At 38.0% G+C, this 13,580-nt stretch overlaps 1 protein-coding gene across 2 annotated transcripts in view; it reads left to right on the top strand.

Annotated features, from left to right (window-relative positions):
- Nucleotides 1-11,597, top strand: part of DROSHA (drosha ribonuclease III) — a 75,014-nt gene extending 63,417 nt beyond the window's left edge. For both annotated transcript variants that reach the window (XM_056331675.1, XM_056331676.1), the window contains 7 exons: nucleotides 78-183; nucleotides 3,789-3,930; nucleotides 4,895-4,977; nucleotides 5,091-5,194; nucleotides 7,279-7,371; nucleotides 8,177-8,223; nucleotides 11,160-11,597. In XM_056331675.1, coding sequence (XP_056187650.1) covers nucleotides 78-183; nucleotides 3,789-3,930; nucleotides 4,895-4,977; nucleotides 5,091-5,194; nucleotides 7,279-7,371; nucleotides 8,177-8,223; nucleotides 11,160-11,290 — 706 coding nt within the window. In that variant the 3' untranslated portion in view covers nucleotides 11,291-11,597. The remainder of the gene's footprint in view (nucleotides 1-77; nucleotides 184-3,788; nucleotides 3,931-4,894; nucleotides 4,978-5,090; nucleotides 5,195-7,278; nucleotides 7,372-8,176; nucleotides 8,224-11,159) is intronic.
- The last annotated feature ends 1,983 nt before the right edge of the window (nucleotides 11,598-13,580 follow it).

Here is a 13,580-nt window from a genome sequence, read left to right as displayed (position 1 = left end):
TTGTGTGTGCATGCTGGTTTTGTTTTTTCCTCCCTGAGTGCTTATTGATTTTGCTGCATTGATGTCTTCCTTTTCAGAGGCCACAACCAGAGGATGGAATTCCTGGGTGACTCCATAATGCAGTTGGTAGCCACAGAGTATTTATTCATACATTTCCCTGATCATCATGAAGGGCACTTAACGGTGAGACTGCCATCAATCATGATCTCTGGAAAAGCAAGAGTGGGGTGGAGACTGAAATTATAGGACCAGCTAGTGAATTATTCTGGATTTGATTAATAAAAGAAGCCTCAGCAACCACTGCTCTTAATGAGGCTTTGTTAATTTTAAGTCATGAGCACTGCAATGAATAGGAAATGGTGATTTATGAGCCCAGTGCAATAATTTTTGTTCTGTGAAATGGATCAATAATTTTAAGGATGTCAGTGATGAAATTGGGAGATAAGACTAGTTCTTGATTAAAGATGGGTGTCTTAAACCATTTCTTTAAATAGGCACATCACATGATGTTTTTTATTCACGACTTCTAGTGTCTTCAACCTGTGGCCAGGTAGGGTTATGTTTCCTGATGAAGTTTTTACAGTCTGTTTTACTTTGGTTTTCCCGTTGTCTTCAATCTGGAGCTCCTGTAGTAGCTTTTGAATTTAATTTTACTACTGTTGTAGTCATCTGTTGTTGATTACCTTAGCCTTTCAGCCTCCCTTACTCTGAACATCCCAGTTTGGGGAACTTTCTGCAATTTACAGTACTTTAAACATAGGGTGGTAGGGTATGTAGGGTTTTTCCTGATTGATTCATTTAGTACTGCAGCTAGACAGCTGTGGCTTTGTTTGTGAGGAAGAAGTTTTCTTAGGCTTACTAAATTTTTGTTAGTTTTCAAGTCTTGACTGGAATAAAAAGCGATAAATGTATTAAGAATATTAATCAAATCTTCTAGTTAAAATTAGGAAATAGCACAGTAAGTTTCTTAGCTACTTGGAGTAACTTCCTCAAATCAATAAAGGGATGGCATTGCTAAGTCTAGCAGGCAATGTGTTTTCAAGAATGCACTTTTTGAGTCTTTTGGGCTAAAGCTGTTTACAAGACAAGAAGCTAAAGCTTTTGTTTACAAGACATTCTCGGACTAAAAGCAGTTTTAATTTTTCTTCACCATTTCCTAAGTTTCATTTACGTTTGCATGGATTGTTCTGCACTGTTCAAGAGACAGAGTAGATAAAGCCTAAACTTTGGAAGTGAAAGTTAAAAGGGGAAGCATCTTGCCAAACTAATTCTTCAGAGAAACAAAAATATAAGGCAGAAATCCAAGACTGGTGGCTGGGTTTTTTTTTGCTTTGTGGGTGACTTTCAAGAATGTAGGCATCAGTGGTCTTGTAGTAGTAAGGTAAATCTTTCAAGAACTGTTTAGCAGGAAAGACATGAAGTGTTGCTCTTAATGGGTGTAAACACTCAAAACAATGATCAGAATGTCTCAGTGTTGCTTAATTATTAGTGAGTTAGTAAGTAGAACAAGTTGCACAATCCAAGTTTGTAGGGGAAAGTACAACGTTAGAGTGGAATGGATGCTGAAAACACATAAAGATACGGAGAAGCAGGCAATGCCTAGAATGAAATTTCAGCTCCGGGGGTGTGCATGCAGTGAAAATGAAAATAGTCTTAGACAAAATGAGACTTGTGAGAAAGGAGTGTGATGATGTGGGATCCAAAGAGAAACAGCAAACACTGAGCTGTTTCTCCTGTCATCTGGGAACATAGTTAACATTCAAAGTAATAATGGAACATCAGCTGAATGATTTCTGTGGTGTTAAGGAGAATTTTTGTTAAAGATGGGAAGATTTTACTTGACTGGCAGTGGCTTCCCAGTGTCTAGTGTTTACTTGTGGAGAGATATTTGTAAATTAACTATATTTAAGAAAAAGAAAGGAGAACATACTCTTTTCTACCTGTCTTGAGATGTCCAAGTGATGTGCCAAAAAAGAGGAGGACATTTTGTTGGATGTTGGAAGATGCAGCTTCTCCAGTGCTGGCTTACATTACAGCTGTGGGTAGTAGCATGCTACATGAAGATTAGAAGAATAAAAAAAAAATGCTTTGTAATTAGAGTTAAACTCTAGTTGAGCACCTGTCACACATTACAGCATCTGCAGTGATGCAGGCTGTGTGTTGCTGGAGTGGAAACTAGTTCTAAAGAAAGTTGCTGGGAAGCCACAGGTACCATGTCTTGCTAGATTCCACTTGTAGAGAAGGTGAATCCTAATACAGAGCAAGTTAATAACCACAGTGTTAGAAGGATAACTGTTTGGGTTTGGGTTTTTTTTTTCCATCTCTAATTCACTGTGTAGTGTACATGTATGTTGCTCTTTGGTTTATGCACTACTAATCATGATTATGGGTCCCATAAAAAAAACCACTCCTCAAACACAGCAAGAGATCCTTCTCCTGTTACAAGAAACAGATTTTTGTCATGTGATACTGCACTTCTGTCTCGTAGGTTGCATATCCTACTTAGGATTTTGTTGGGGAAAGTACTGTTGATTTATCTTAAGGACATAAAATGGAAGAATTTTGGAAAGGAACAAGTAGAAGATGAGTTTAAGCAGAGGTTAGGGAGACAGGTAATCCTATCTGCAGTCTGCCTAGTTTATGAAGTTGTGAGTATCTACTTCATACATCATTGCCAAACAAATGAGCATACTGTTCTTTATTTATCTGTTGTCAGAGATGAAGTATCAAGCACAGCAAATAAATCTTGATTTTCATAAGCTCAGCTGACATTCTGTAGCCAGGTAGCATATAACTTGGATCTAATAAGCTGAGCAAATGTGATATGGAAGACAAAGGGAAAAAAAATGTATATGCAGCTTCTCAACTGTAGATTACACTTAAACAGTGGAAAACAGAGACATTCTTCCCCTCGCACTCCTGGCTTCTATACTGTCCTTAAATTAATGCTGTTTCATTCAAAGGAAAAAAGCGCACCTTAAGCAGGGAATCAGAAAATTGTATGAAACTCTAAAATTCCAAAATATTCCTTTAACCTATATTGTACCTTTGGCAGAGGTCTGTTTATTTATGCAGTCTGCCTTGAGCCAGGTTTAAGTATTTCAGGTAACTCTGTTGGAGGGCCAGGGGTGCTGGACGTTGTCAAACACTGAAAATGTTAGAGCCAGGTCTTTGTCAGGGGTGCATTGGCTCGGCTATACTATCCTCAGTAAAGCAAACAGTACATACAGGCTGTCCAGCTATGCGTTTTCTTTTCTGACCAAGGGAATGGAGTGGCTTCTTCATCTGCTTGTTCTGAAACACTAGACTGTCTTGCTTTAATGTGCATTTGTTTTAATTACTGCCTATTTATTTCTGATTTGGTGGACACTGGAGACTGCTCTATACACTCCAGAATATTGTGTGTTTATACATTGTAGTGCAAAAATGTATATAACTGTGTATTGCAAACTAGAAAAATGCAGATTAGCTGAAGAAGTACAGGACTGGTGAAGAGGTGGTATGTGATTGCAAAGAAGCTCAGAAACAAGCATTTTAAATACAAGATATATCTGGGCAAGTGATGTGTCCATAGAATAAATAAAATTTATTTTCCAGAAGGAAAAACCAGCAGTAGAAAGAATGAATGTGTGTTTATGTAACACACATTTGAGGTGTGCTGAAACACAATAAACCAAGAAGTAAGAGGCTACAAGGATAAGAGTAACAGCTTCTCGCCAACTCTCTGTACCTTTCATGTTTTGGTATTGCTAATTGTTACCATTGAGTGGAACTTTATTCTGTTGCAGCTGTTGAGAAGTTCTTTGGTGAACAACAGGACACAGGCCAAGGTGGCAGAAGAGTTGGGTATGCAAGAATTCGCCATCACTAATGACAAGACAAAAAGACCTGTGGCTCTTCGAACTAAGACTTTGGCTGATCTCTTGGAATGTGAGTTAATTTGGTTATAATAGCTTAGTACTTATGCAACTTCTTTTTCCTTGGGGCTTGTTGAAGAAAGCCATTAAAAATCCCCCAAATCACTATTAAAAATGTATGTTCAGGTTTTCATAATAATTTGACTATACCTCTGAAAACCAGATTTTTGAACACTAGGCTAGATTTTTGAAGTCTGTATGAAAGCAAGAAGGAGGCATAATTGCAGATATACAAAGTTATAGGCTTAGAAATTGAGGGATCATGATGACCAGGTAAAAAGCATGTCTAGGAAGTTAAAGCTTGTGATCTAAGTTGAGCTATTTAACAGCAGTTTCCATGTTTCATTAATATGTTCTCGTCACTGTTGGAAGATAAAGTAGTTCCCTCAGCAAATAAATACTTCTCTGGTTCATTTGACTGCATTTTAGGAGGTCTCAAAATGGTCATTCCACAAAAGGGTAACCTATATAAAAATTAAATCCATTTTAGTCCATTTATCTAAGTTTGTGCTACCTTCTTTCCAAAAAAAGTGGAAACAGTGATAAATATTCTGCAAAAAAAGTTAATCTTTTGTATTTTGATAGATTTTTTGAGCTATTCAGACCCCTTGGCTTTTGACAGATCCTCTAAACAAATGGAAATAGAACACAAATAGGAGTGATTTATATCTAAAAATTTTTATGGTACCCAGTGCTGATGTATTTTTAAGTATCCATGGTCTCCTGGTTAAAATATGAGATTAGGAGCTGAGTGTTTTTTCTAGCTCTTCAAATGACAGAGTGGATTTGAGTAAGTCACTTAATCTCTTGGTCAACTTTATTTTTCCCTGTGTATGCAGGATAATAATACCATCATCACATCACTGCTGTGAAACATAATTGAATACGGCTTTAGAGTACTCAGAGATACTTGCTTCTAAAAGTGCACACCATTGACGTTCTTCTTGGATGAGTGACAATTTTTTTTTTTCCCCCAGCCTTTATTGCTGCCCTGTACATTGACAAAGATTTGGAGTATGTTCACACTTTCATGAATGTATGCTTTTTTCCACGGCTAAAGGTAAGATCAGTCAGATTCCTACTTTCCTGCCACTGTGTTTTAACACATTTCTGCATCTGGGACTTGTAGCACAATCTCTCAGTCATAAAAGCATCTTTGTGAACTTCTTACAGGAGTTTATTTTAAATCAAGATTGGAATGATCCTAAATCCCAGCTTCAGCAGTGCTGCCTGACTCTCCGGACAGAAGGAAAAGAGCCAGATATTCCTCTTTACAAGTAAGAACTGACGTCTTATGGATACAAGCTAATTGTCAGTCTTTCTTGTATATGGAGAAAGATGCGATCAGGCACCCTATGTTTTTCCCGTGGTCTGGTTTTATTGTAGTTATCCAAGCCCTTCAGTCTCTCTTTGTCTGAATATGGAAAATGCTGAACCAATGTTTTCCCAGCTTTAGGTGTTCTAAGCCATTATAAGGAAGAATTAGTAAACATTTTACCTTGTACAGTTGCAAGGGAAAAATACCATTTTTTATATTCAAGTGGAGCATTTCATTGGCATAATTTTTTATTTGTTCTTCTTCTAATGTAAGGAATGGCAGTATTTCAAATTAAATAAAGGGAACAATGGCTGTTTTGGTATGAAGTCAAGATATCTCCATTCTATTTTCAGTAATAGTATGAAGTTTCTCTACGCTTTATGTTATTATGCAAACATAATAAATGCCTTGTGTTACACATCCTGATTATAGGCTTTGTTTCTAATCCACAAAGTCAGGCACTGAAGGGCAGCACAACTTTTGGACATTTTCTTGGCACAGTTCAGCCCACATATGTCGTCCTGTTTAGTGATAGAGAAGCTGAGGGCAATGAACCTCTTGACTTGTACACCTCAGTTAGATACCTGAAGCTGGATGGGATGGATCTCTCCCTTCTCTCTTTTAGTTGTAAAATAGCATGATAGCTATTTCAAAGAGATAGCTAGCTCTTCAAAGAGACAGTAAAAAACTTAAGATTGTATATTGCACCATATCCATTCAATTAATGTAGGAAAGGGTGCAATGTTAGCCCCCAAAAGATGAGATAAAGGCTGTGAAAGTTCAAGGATTGTGTTGTTGGGATTATTATATCAAAAAGGTATGAAGAATGAAAGTCTAAGTGCATTTGTCACATTTACTGAAATAAAGTTTTCAGTGAAATGTAGCAGTTCAGTTATAGTGACAAACAGTGCGCTTCAGAAATACCACTTTAACATTGCAACTGATGCTCTGCAAATCTGAGTCCTCAGTGTCTCTGCAATGAGGGCTCACAGCTTTGTCTTGAGTGAGGGAGATGAATACAATAAAAACAATAATTCCCAATTCTTGTAAAACCCACTGAGTATCAAGTACCAAACGTTTGTTTTGGTTTGCTGTGATGATAAATTGATTTTTATAGTACAGCTTAGAGCTAGTAATATGCTGTTATCTTCCTGTTGTCTTGTTAAATTCCTTTTCTTGGGGTTATCTGTTTCACTGCAGTCAGTACTATTGCATTTAAATTTGGGGCGGGTTTTATTTGCTCTTGTCATAGCACATAGAGACAGAATACTGTAGTTAGGTACTTTAAAAATTGATGTGAAATTGATGCTCCTTTGAAAAAGCCCAGGTAGTGGACAGAACTTGAGCTGACAGTGGGGAGAGATTTGGGACAACAGGAAGAAACAGTGGAAGAAGGAATTTGTTGCACGTCTAGGGAATTATCTTTTTTCCTTTTTAGATGGTTGCTGATGCATATCCTAGACTTTAGTTCAAATGAAAAGTTTGTTTTGTGACAAACTGTAACTTCTCAAAGCTGATGGCAGATTTCTCTGTACTGTGATGATTCAGTATGTAGAGAGCTACCATGTCCAGTATAAAGTCCTTTTAAAACCTTGCTAACTGCACAGCTCTCAGGGACTAAAATTTCAGTGCACACGTTAGTCATATTGGTGTGATCATTTGCAACTGCATAGCTATGCACAATTTATATGACTTTATTGCAAGTGTTTTCACAGTGTTTAAGCAGTTTGTGTTATATTTTGCATTTTTGCGTATAGGTTAAAGTGTAAATTTTCATGTGGTGGTCCTGAGTGAACTTGGATGAATAAATATAACCAATATAAACAAGGTGCATTTTATATAAATTTCCACTTTTTATTGTGTACCATACTGGTAACCTCTGAGTTAATGTGATTTATATAGGCTTCTTTCAACCCTTGTCCTGCGCTTTGCACTAATTCCACTGTATGGGTTGACCAGACTGAAAGCTCGGTGATTTATGTGCTGCAAAATTCTGTTTTTTAATACTTCCTGCTTGAATAAGTCACGTCTTTCTTTTTTCAGGACTTTGCAGACAGTGGGACCGTCTCATGCCAGGACATACACAGTAGCTGTTTACTTCAAAGGGGAAAGAATAGGATGTGGTAAAGGCCCAAGGTATAGTGAAAAATTAATCGCATGGTGTTAAAGCTTGGATATGGCAGTACAAAGTGACTAGCCATGGAGACAGAAATGCCTGTGGTTGGCCTTAGAAAAGGAAAGCTATTGAGGCTTCTTCAAGCTATTCCAAGTTTCTGCCTCAGGAATACCTGAAGGGTTCAACATCTGTATAGTTTTGGGTCTTAAGCTTTTGTGGTGAACTTGCTACAAGGTGGCTAGCCGTGGTAACCAATTTGTGGCTCTCAGATTAGAAACTGCAGAACAGCTTCAAGGACATGACGACTTATGTTTGGCTTTGCTACTGGATTACTGGCCAGCTTAAGCTAGCAAGTTAAGTGTGCAAGGCTCTCGGGGGTGTTTTTTTCTGATGTTATTACTTCTGGGCATTTTAGAATGGTTTCTAAAGTTGCAAAGTCTTCAACCATGAACCCCAAAGACTTTATCTTATTTTCTGCTACCAAATCTGGTCAAGGTTATAAAAAGATTGTTGGTTCCATAGCATTCACACCTCTGTGATTTTGTTCCTTTTTTTTTTCTCTCAAGTAAAAGGAAATGCTTCAGTGAAGAATGGACTGGAATATTCTGTTAGTGTTATTGATCAAAGTTTAAAAATGTGCTACTGGAGCTGTAGTGCTATTGCTCACATATTTGTGGAAAGGCAGATAGACGCTCTGGGAATTACTAGCTACTGGTTATCCAAAGAGTTTTATTACAAAGAGTAGCTAGTGAACCGCTTTGTAAGAAAATTTAGTTTCTGTGAAACTTAGATCTCGTGTAACATGTTTTTGTTTGGCTTTCACAGTATTCAGCAAGCAGAAATGGGAGCTGCAATGGATGCACTTGAAAAATGTAAGATATTTGGGTAACAAAATTTACAGTTTGCAACCTTGGTCTTTAGTGAGGTGAGGTGCAGGTTTTGTGGGGGATGACATTTGAACATGTATGGTAAATGCTGCTTCTACACAGCAGGTTTTCCTTTTAGTACTTTCAAAACAATTTTGTCACAGGTGAAATTAATATGAAACCAACAGGTATTTTTTAAAGGGAGCTGGTGAGCTGCAGAGTTTGCAACTTAGAGGGAAACCTGTGCAGTGAAGTCTCATTGGGATTTTCCACGCTTAAATATGCAGTGGGGTAACACTGCTTAGTCTCTGACTTTATGGTTGTCTCATCCTCTAATTTAGGAGAGGAGGAAAACTACTTCCCATTTGCCAATTTAGAAAATAAAATTTGATCTCAGATTGTACAGTAGACTAGGTTAAAACCTAATAGGCAGATGTAAGTCAATATAAGTCAATATTTATCTGTTAAGAATGGCTTATATCAGCTGGGGATCCAGTGATCTGTGTATGCACTCTCCAAATTATGCACAGGGTAGTCAGCAAGGGAGCAGTCCTTCATTGCAATGGAGTCTCAGATATGAAAGGAATGAGTGTATACAGATCTCTTGTACGAAATACCTTTGGTCAGTTGAGTTAAAGTGCCAGCTGTGGACATACTGAAAGCAAATAGATTACAAGCATTTTGTGCAGTGGTAGCTCTCAGTTCAGAAGAATGTGGGGAGGTACATTTTTTGCATTTGATTCAAAGCAAAGACATGCAGTTCCTCAGATGCCAAAGGTTTTTAATCTGTTATCTCTGCATCTGGAAATCCCAGGGCTTAAAATTTTCAGAAGACTCTGTAACTCAGAATTTTTTTTATATACAGCTGCTAGGCATGTACTTCTCACCACCAATAAATTTGACAGGTAGGAAAATGTAACTTCCCTTCTCCACTGAATATCTGCAAAATGTTACTCGGGTGGTTTTTTGAGTATTTTTTCTTGTGACAATGTCGCTGCTCAGAGAGCTGTGAGCTTCATCTCCTGTCGGCTACTTCACAGATCTTTTCTGACGTACTTATTTGTTTGAATACCATAGACCTCTGAGGTCTCTACTCCAACCACCCCTCAAAACAGAGCCAAATTTCAAGTTAGGTCATGTTTCTCAGTGCCTTCCCACTTGAGTTTTGGTCATATTTAGGGATGGAGACTCAGCAGCCTCTATGGGCACCTGCTCTATTATATATTTGTGGAGGACAGTTTTTGGTGGTGGTGGTTTTTTTAATGCATAAGTAATTAACTTGAAGTAGAAGTAATGTACCTGCTTATATATATGATAGCCATGATGAGTTTATTACATAAATTTCCTTCTCAAAATCTTAAATGAATTACAAACAAACAGGTTGCTACCAGGCTGAGTTCTTCAGAGTTCTTAAAGAATCACGTTACAGGCACGGGGCTGAAAATGTGATTTTCATTTTACGGTGCACATGAGCAACAAAGTGTCCCAGAACCCCATTAAACAAAGCACCAGTGTTTTTTAAAACAGCAGCAATTTAAAAACAATTTTCTTTTGTTTAGATTGCTTTCTGGTTTAAATAAATATACCCTCCTATGCCCAAGTTGTAAATAACTGAAGAATAAACCTTTTATTCCTGCAGTATATAATAAAAGGCAAAAAATTTCACCGGCCGATAAAACAAAGCAGTAGGAAGTCATTCTACTCTACCACAAACTGCTGTGGATTATGTAGCTTCTGCACCGTGTTCTCTGGCTGAATGAATCTGTGCTGCCTGAGATCCAGAAAGAGGAGGAAAACGCTTGGTACCTAGGGACCTCCTTCCTGAGGAGCCTCAGCTGAATTCTGTCTTGGTAGCCAGCTAGAGAGAGCAGTCCTTTGCCAAGACACCTCCCCAATTTCTTTATGGCTTTAAAGGTCAGTGTAGTAACCTTTTGTGTTCATCTCAGACACAGATAGGTGTGTGCTGTGCTGATCCCAGAGCTCAGCGTGATCCCAGCAGGATTTACTGCCAACTGCAGGCTACCACGTATTCTACCACCTCTTCATTTCCTGACCAGCTGGAGAGCGCAGGTCTGTGCAGCACAGACACACAGATGAATGTCAGCACCTTGGTCGTACAGAAAACATCACATTCTGTCAGCTGTGTGCTGAATTGAGAGCAGTGCTGATCAGTTATATAAGCTGGTTTTACAGCCTGAGTTCTAACTCGGGTACATGTGTATCAGCCAACGGACAAATGTCTGAAACCAGAAGCATCCATCTCCCTAGCTATTTCTCCATCACCTGAGCCTCGTCTAGTCTGTTTTACCCTTCGCTCATCCATGCTCTTAGTCTATGCTAAGGCTGTATTCTGGTACATAGCCAAGTATTAACTTTTTCGGAACAGATTTTACTGCGTTCCATTTTGCTAAACTATTACTTTCCCATTAGGAACCCTGCCATAATGTGGGGCAGGTAGTGGCTTCTGTGTGGTCTAAAAATAATAATGGAAATGTCTGTACAGTGCTTGGAACCAGTGGCTCATACTTGTTGGAGTGAGAACAAGACAAAAACCCCTGACAGCATTGACAGTAGTCTCGCATTTGTTTTTCAATATCGACCACCTGTTGCTAAGGGAACAGAATGTAAAATCCAGGTAATACCTAGCCATGATGCTATACCAGGATTTTATATTTTATTTTTGTGAGTATATTAGATTTGGCACTACTTTGTAGCAGGGGAAACAGATGTGGAAATCATAAAGAAACCAAACTCTTATGACACACAGCCCTGGTTTACTATGGATTATTAGAAATAAATTAGTAAAAATGGTAATAACAATATTCCCCCTACCGCTAATCTCATCAAAGTTTAAAAGAAGAAAAGAAAACAAAAAAACAAGAACGGAGGCTTTCTGTGTTACCGGTTTGTTTATTAATGTAAAATATTTCTCCTCGTGTCAGATAACTTTCCCCAGATGGCCCATCAGAAACGGTTCATTGAACGGAAGTACAGACAAGAGTTGAAAGAAATGAGGTGGGAAAGAGAGCATCAAGAGAGAGAGCCAGATGAGACTGAAGAAGCAAGAAAATAAAAGGGGGGCACAGGAGCAGTGGCATATTTACTTACTTAATAACTCTGACTGTGGCCTGTGGAGACCTAACCTAGTTTCTTGCAGATGATGAATGAAGAGTGCCTGTTGATATCAAATAGAGAACCTATAATTAAAAAATTGTGTGTATATATAGTATTTCTTTAGTTTCATTTTAAGTGCAAAATTTGTTTTGGCTTTTTAATAAGATTTGTTTTAAAATCCTTTTAATTTTTATGAAAAGTTGTCAGATTATTTTTATTATTTTTACTGTCTTGTATGAAGTAATAAAGTACTAATTTCAAAAGCCTGTAGGAGGAAAAGCTGTTTAAGAATTGTCTCTTATGTCCAAATGCTGTTTTGTCAATAACCAGCAAAGTTATTGCATGAACTCTGCTGTGGAGGAGGAAAGTATTACAAGAAACTAATTCTGCAGAGCACTTAAGCATGATGTACGTAACTTAAGTTTTGCAGCTAAATGTACTCCTGGACTCTGCTAAACCACAGCCATAAACTTCAGGTCCTTTTACCAAAACTGGTACAGTAATTTAAGCAAAGGAGATACTCAGTTTTGTTTTAAACAGTGGATTCCACATTTGGAGTGTGGCACAGGTTGGAGTGTGGAAGGTTGGTGGGTTTTATCTTTAAATCAGTATTATAAAACTCTTAAGAAAAAGAAAAAAAAGGTAATTATGAATCAAGAGAATGACAACTTTTTTAGTAGAGTATGTACTGAGTTTACATTTACAAGTCCAGTTTCATTCTCAACTTCCTGCTTTATCAAGCTGGTGTCTACTTTAATGAATTTCTTTGTCCAGAAGGTACCAGTGTGACCATAATCATCAAATGGTGATTAGAAACTCCATGCAGGTGCTGTTCCAGGTAGGTTTATTGGAAACTGTATCCAAAGGAGGGCAGAATTTGTCTCCAAGTGTAGATTGAAGGTGGCATACAGGTTTAAGTCACACAGTTTCCTTGATTTTTGGTGTCAGTGGTTTGTATTAGACATGTTTCTTCTATAAAAGCTCTGAATGGTACTAGAAGTGGAACATCCACTGTGTTTGGTGGTGGTATTTCCCACTGATTACCAGCTTCGTTGTAGATGTTGGTGCATTGTTTGTACTTCTAATTTGCGTGCTTCAAGCCATTCATTTTCATTATGCTGAGTTCAGAGTTGAAAACAGTCCCTTAGTCGTATTGCATAGTCATTTCTCTGTCTTTCTTTTCTGATAAGTGGAACAGATAAAGCTCTTATTTTCCCTAACTGCATATTTTCTTCCTGCTCCAGATCGTTTTTGGCGAGTCATTTATGCATCTTTTCTGATGTAAGTAATGCAGATGTATGTAATAAGGTACCAGGCAACTTTGTGATCATGGATGCATGAGTCTGGCCCAGAGAATTGATACAGACTCCTGAAAAACGTTTGCCTGATAGCCACGCTACACTGAACAACAAATTCAGCGGTTGTCTGAAGCGCCTTTCTGTAGGCGTGGGATTGGACATCCATGAAAGTACATTATTGCAGGTGCCGAAGTAGACACAAGTGTAGCTTAAAAGTTCAGACTACCCAAAATGTCTTCCAGAGCTTCACTTCTGAACTAATCAGTATGTGTATTTTCATAAGCACATTTTTGTACGCATGCAATGAGATGTTCTTAAATGTGGGGTTTTTTTTAAAACTTGACCCCACAGCACTACCTCACTTGTTACAGCTTCTGTGATTGCCTTATCTTAATAGATTGATGCTTTAAATCCATTTCAGAGGATGAGAGAAAACAAAGGAAAAAAGCCAAGCATTCTGTAATTTAGAGAGTGGTAATAAACCGTTAAAACATAAAGGAGGGGATAAAAACAACAAGATAAAGGCAAGTAACTGCTCTATGCTAGATGCTGCTGTTCTTTGACTTCTGAGAAGTGATTCTAACTCATAGCTTCAGTCTGTAAAATAAAAGCTGAAACGCCTCTGAACAGCAGTAGTCTTGAAAACTAAGCAACAACTGCCCTCAAGTCTTTTGTGTTTCAAATTCCTTTGTACAATTGCCCATCTGCTTCTAGCAGTAAGAGGAAATGGTGCATTGGTAAAGGGTTAAGCGTAATTGTGTACACCATTATTTTATCTTTCCCTCTTAACTGTGACCAGATTCATGTGTTTAACAAGTAGAACACGTAGTGACTTCATTTTCAGGTGTATGGTGGCTTTGCAAATTTCTCTCTTCCTATCTGATATCAGCAGACTACCCCAGCAGAATTGTTAACTCATACTTTAACATTTTCTTTCTTCCTGTGCATCAT

Source organism: Falco biarmicus, chromosome 3, assembly GCF_023638135.1.
Source record: "Falco biarmicus isolate bFalBia1 chromosome 3, bFalBia1.pri, whole genome shotgun sequence".
NCBI classification, from domain to species: domain Eukaryota; kingdom Metazoa; phylum Chordata; class Aves; order Falconiformes; family Falconidae; genus Falco; species Falco biarmicus.
The sequence above is the reverse complement of the archived record's forward strand: the minus strand, read 5'-3'. Positions and strand labels throughout refer to the sequence as shown.